At 52.7% G+C, this 5,465-nt stretch overlaps 1 protein-coding gene across 1 annotated transcript in view; it reads right to left on the bottom strand.

The window, feature by feature from the left end:
- The window catches only part of LOC102242831 (integrin alpha-D), a 29,645-nt gene extending 26,207 nt beyond the window's left edge, over positions 1–3,438 (bottom strand). The window contains 2 exon segments of the mRNA XM_005882109.2: positions 1,360–1,465; positions 3,388–3,438. Of these exon segments, the coding sequence (XP_005882171.1) occupies positions 1,360–1,465; positions 3,388–3,418 (137 nt within the window). The 5' untranslated portion in view covers positions 3,419–3,438.
- Positions 3,439–5,465: the final 2,027 nt, after the last annotated feature.

The following is a 5,465-nucleotide window of genomic DNA, read 5'->3' as shown; positions in this document are numbered from 1 at the left end:
AAGTGAAACTTTGCTCTTGGCATTTGGCATTTGTGAGGCGACTCAAAAATCAGGGCCTGAGTTTAATCCACAAAATGGGAAGGACCACGGGGGCGTCGTGTGTGTGTGTGTGTGTGTGTGTGTGTGTGTGTGTGTGTGAATATATGTGTATTTATGTACACAAATGGTTTGGTTGTTTTGGGTGTGTTTTTTTTTAACATTCGCCAAAAATAAAACTGTTCACAACAAAACAGCATTTCCCAACTGTGGGTAAGTGGCCTTTGTTTCTGGGGTGCCATCATTCTTAGTCACCCCAAGAAACAGATCACCTCAAGTTCAATGGAAAATTGTCTGAAGTCCTAGTTTTCGAAACAATCTGATGATTCTGTAATGAATTATACAAAAATATAATATAAACAATTTAAATTGGACAATTTAAAACAGCTACAGCTATATCAGAATCCATAACTATATCTATCCTATATAATAATTTTTTTAACTTTGGAAAAAAATTTATCACCACCAACAACTCCCCCACTTAGATGAGAAAATCAGAGAAATACTGGTGTCTTTTAATTAATTAGCCGAGCAAGGCTTCGTTAAGCTGGTATTTAAAGTGCCTTCCCTGGAGCCGTTCCTGTAGGGAGCGCTGAGCCCCCTGTGTGTCTAAGATGCTGGTGGAAACCTAAGCGGCCGGCTAGACCTGGAGCAGCCTGGCCTGCTGGTCTCCAAGCACGAGCCAACTTTTAGTCAAACTATCATTCTGCGTGCGTTTCTTTATCCCATTCCTCACACGTAGGCTCCGTCTTTTCAGTATTTGGGCTATAATTCAGCAGAGACCAGGAAAAACAATAACCCTGTAACAATGGGAATCTCACCCAATATACACTATTTACTTTATTATAGATGCGGTGAACAGTGGTCAGTCAGTAGCTCTATATTCATTTTTTTAAGACAGAGGGGCCTGAACACAACGTGGTGGTGAAGGAAGTGGGACGGTGGCTGCCTTGGGATTTGTCGGGTGCGGAGCGATCAGCAGGGGCCCGGCCCCCGGGGGGCCTGGGGATGGGGAGCTGGAGCTGTTCTCCGTGTTGATCTGGGGAGGGTTACCTGGCACACACAGCAAAAGTATTGAGTTGGGCCTTTCGGATTTCTGCTGTTCAGTCTGTGTGTTACATTTCAAAGCAAACAAAGAAAAGACAAAACTCAGTGCCGGAGGGCAGATTCGAGGTCTCTCCCCCACGGCCATGTGTTGCCCAGAGTGTGGCCCGGCCTGGGATTGTGAATAGGGGTGTCCGGGCCTCGCTGCGCTTCCCCCGGGACACCTGGGTGCAGCCACCTGCTGCAGGTGGCGGGAGGCGAGGGGAGGGGGGGGCCTACCTAGATCTGCCAAACTGGGCCACGCTCTGCCCGAAGCCAGCTCCGTCCTCCTGGAAGACCCTGGGCTCCTCCACATCCAGGTTGAATCCGTGACAAGCAGCCAGAACTGAGGGGATGTGGGGCGGAGGGGCAGGGAGGAGGGTCAGAGAAGCCCCCCGCCTGTGGACCCCCCTTCTTGGAATCTTGATGCCCACCCTCCCGCAGCCTGGGTTTCCCATCTGCTTGTCTTCGTTGTTTCCTGGTTTGCCGGCTGTGTGGCTCCTGTCTCCCTCCCTCCCTTAGAAATAATCAGAGCGCACTGCGAAGGACAGCGAGGCAGAGGGAGGCCCCTCGGGACCCTCAGAGGGCATCCAGAACCCGAATCAGGCCCGGCACCGCCTGGGATGTTGCATCAGGAACGCCTTTTAAAGACAAAGCGACCACAGGGTTTACTGTCTACATGGGGACCTTCTGGGAGTGAAAGGAACACCATCAACAATGACACCAGGGACACTGGGGCTGCCCCGCAAACCAGGGCGTATGGTCACCCTGCTTCACCTCCTTATCCAGAGGCCCTGAGGGCCAGATTGGAGAACACACTTAGAATTCTGGGATTAGCCCTGGCCGGTGTGCGCAGTGGTTGGAGAGCTGGCCAGCACACAGAAGGGTCGTGGGTTTGATTGTGGGACATGTGTGTGGGTGGCAACCAGTCGACGTGTCTCTCTCACATCAACATTTCTCCCTCCCCCACTCCCTCCTCCCTTCCACTCTCTGAAAAGCAATGGAGACATATCCTCAGATGAGGATAAACAACAAAAGCACACAAACAAACAAAAAAGAAGTCTGTGATTCATTATTTGAAGTCATACGTCTCCTTGCCCCTCTCCCTTGGCGCCAGGCTCTCAGAGGGCCAGGACTGCGCTGTCCTGAATGGGAGCCTGGCACAGTGCCTGGCCCTCAGCCGGGGACGAACGCTGCCTGTTGACTGACCCAGAACCGGACACCAGCACAGCCAGGAGGCCGGCCCTCTCTCGGGGCCCTTCACTGGCCACAGGCTCCTCTCTGGTGGCTACGCTCGAAAGCTTCAGGGAAACCCCTACATTTCACGGGCTTTTTCTTGCTTCCCCATCCCAGGCAACCACCCTCCCTCCCCATCCCTCCTAGAGCTCCGAGTCCTCTCTGTACTGAGGACCCGACTGCAACCCCAAGGCCAGGGAAACTCTAGGGAAGCCAAGCCTCAGGCTGGGCCGAGACAGGGAGGGTCCAGACCCTCATGCCCGGGTTCGGGAGGAGGACAGAAGTTGAGGGATCTGGGGCCTAGATGGCCACGTGCGGGGGAGCCTCGCGTCCTAGGCCTTCCTGCCAAAGAATGGCTCTGCCGAGCCTGACGCTGCCCCCAGGATCTGACAAGGAGCCTCGCGTCCAGGCCTCAGGGTGACATGAGCGAGAAGCGGGCGGTGTGAGGCCGGGAGTGAGGCCGCTTAGAGACGTGGCCCTTCCCCAGGGGCAGCCGTCACCGGCGCCGGTGCCAGCGCTGCCGGGCCTTCCCACTTCTCAAGAGAAGCCGGGAATCGGGATTTGCGTGTGAAGTCAGACTTTAAGACACACACACACACGACCGATTTTTAAACGACTCATGGATGTGGGCCTGACACCGGTTCCAACTTCCAGAGTTTTCTCTCGGCAGCAGCGCGAGTGCCAACCCGAAACCAAGATTCGAGGGAGACGCAGGACTGGGTACCCGGTGGTACCCAGCCGTCCCCTCTCTGCTGGCTCCTGTGGCCTCCCCTCCCGGCTGCTGGGGCTGCTCCTCTCACCCCCCAGCGCCCGCCCAGGCCCACCCAGGGGAGAGGGGTGCTGGGGGTGTGGGAGGCAGCTCGCCTCTGCCCGAGCAGCACCCAGCGCCCCTCTTCCCACCTCGGCTCAGGTCTCACCCTCCCCAGACTGCAAGCCAGTCCTCCTTCCGCACCCGTGGACCAGCCCTCCCCTGCCTTCAGCTCCCGGGAGAGCTGCCCCCAGGGCTTCTCCCAGCTCCGGGGCCCCACTCACCCCCCAGGAAGAGCACAGCTCCAAAGGCCATCGCTGAGCAGCCGCTGAAGGAGGACCGTGGGGCTGAGCAGCCGCTGAATCGCAGGGCTGAGCACCAGCTCGCTGAAGGCTGCTCAGTGAAGAGTTAATAACTACTCAGGGCCTTGAAGTGGGAAGAGAAGTCGCATTGAGGAAGTCCTTGGTTCACCATAGAGCAGAGGCAGGGGCAGAAAGCCAGCACCACCCTGGGAGGCAATCCCCAAATTCTCCCCCTCCACCACCTCTAGGCCTGGCTGACCCAGAAGACACGCCCCCCTGGCCCCCCTCAGCCCTTTAGACCCAGCTGGTGCCTTCGAAACCAGGTGGCATATGGGCCCTAGGACATGGGTGTGAGCTGGAGAGGGGCAGACCACCCCTCAGGTCTACACCTACACTACTCTACACTTGACATTTAACCTACATTTGAAGTGTTAGAAATAACTGTCATGAATATATACTCAAAATAGTAAGCCACAGTCAGGGATTTTCTCATATATTTTAATGTTACAGGACATTCATTTATGTTTAATTATGTAATACTTAAAGCACACGGAAAATTACAGAGAACAAATAGCAACCACACATTTACCTACTCCTCCCAGATTTAACAAATGTTAAAATATCCAGTGGGGAGGGGCAGGAGGGACATGGGCCAGGGTGCTGTTGAAAGAAGTAGAACCAAACTGGTAAATTCATACACATGGACTTACTAGTGAGCAGTAAGTCACAGGTACATGTGACAACATGGGTGAATCTCAACAGTGTCATAAGTGAAGGAAGCCAGGAACCGGAGGCATAATGTACGAGTCCTTTCATATGAGCAGGTGCCACCAGCCCACGATGATCGAAGTCAGAAGCGTGACCGCCTCTGGTGGGGCGGCGAGGACACTGCTGACATTCTATAAATTTAACATTCAGCACTGAATATTTTAGCATTTGTTAAATCAGGGAGGGGTAGGTAAATGTGTGATTGCTATTTTCTCTCTGTGTAATTTTCTGTGTGCTTTAAGTATCACACAATTAAACATAAATAGATGTTTTGTAACAACATGAAAAAAGGTCCGATATATAAGAGCCCAGACTTAGAAGGTGGAAATATATGACAGAATCGCTAACCGTGGCATACTATGTTAAGTATATATTTATGACAGTTATTTCTAACACTTCAAATGTAGGTTAAATGTCAAGTGTAGACAATATGAAATAGCTTTCTAAACAAAAATTTTAGCCCCATTTACTTGAGCTGATACTCGATGGACAGAAGAGATCAGTTAGACGCTGGGAGGGGCATTGATGTGCCCTGGCAAGGACTGGGCCGGGGACGGCAACTGCAGGCTTCGAGGCGAACATTCCTACTTCCTGCGGATTATTGTTGAAGAGAAAACCACAGCCCCCAATCGAGTCACTGGTGCTAAAAGCCCATGATACCAAATGCAGAGTGAATGCCTGACTTAACTGCAGTTGCAACCTCTCCCAGAAACATAGTCTTACTTAACCAGCCGGGACCTTCTGGTTAAGCACCAGCCCGTCATCTGTGACAGGGACCCCCTCCTCCCACCCGCAAGGAAGACAAGCCGACTGGAGAGAAGTCCTGGCTAAAAAGAACCCTTCCTTTTCTTTTACTACTAACTTCTCTGCCACACCCTCTTCCCATAAAAACCTTCCCAAGGAAACCGGCCTTTCGGGTGCTAGGTGGGGTGCTGCTTGACTCATGAGTCGCTTAGCAAAGCCCGTCGGCTCTCCCAGGGTGCTTGGGGGAATTTTGCCCTTTAACACGATCAAGGCCAAGTTGAACAACAGCTTTCTCCCTCTTGTGCTAAGGGGTCTGTCGCAAACAGCACCCTGTCAGCAGTTCCGTGGACCTGTGAACCTCTCTCTGTGTCTAGAATCTCAAAATAATTTTTTAAAATATATTTTTTATTGATTTCAGAGAGGAAGGAAGAGGGAGGGAGAGATAGAAACATCCACGATGAGAGAGAATCATGGATCAGCTGCCTCCTGCAAGTCCCCCACTGGGGATCGAGCCTACAACCGGGGCATGTGCCCTTGACCAGAATCGA

This window comes from Myotis brandtii, unplaced genomic scaffold, assembly GCF_000412655.1.
Source record: "Myotis brandtii unplaced genomic scaffold, ASM41265v1 scaffold698, whole genome shotgun sequence".
Classification (NCBI taxonomy): Eukaryota; Metazoa; Chordata; class Mammalia; order Chiroptera; family Vespertilionidae; genus Myotis; species Myotis brandtii.
The sequence above is the reverse complement of the archived record's forward strand: the minus strand, read 5'-3'. Positions and strand labels throughout refer to the sequence as shown.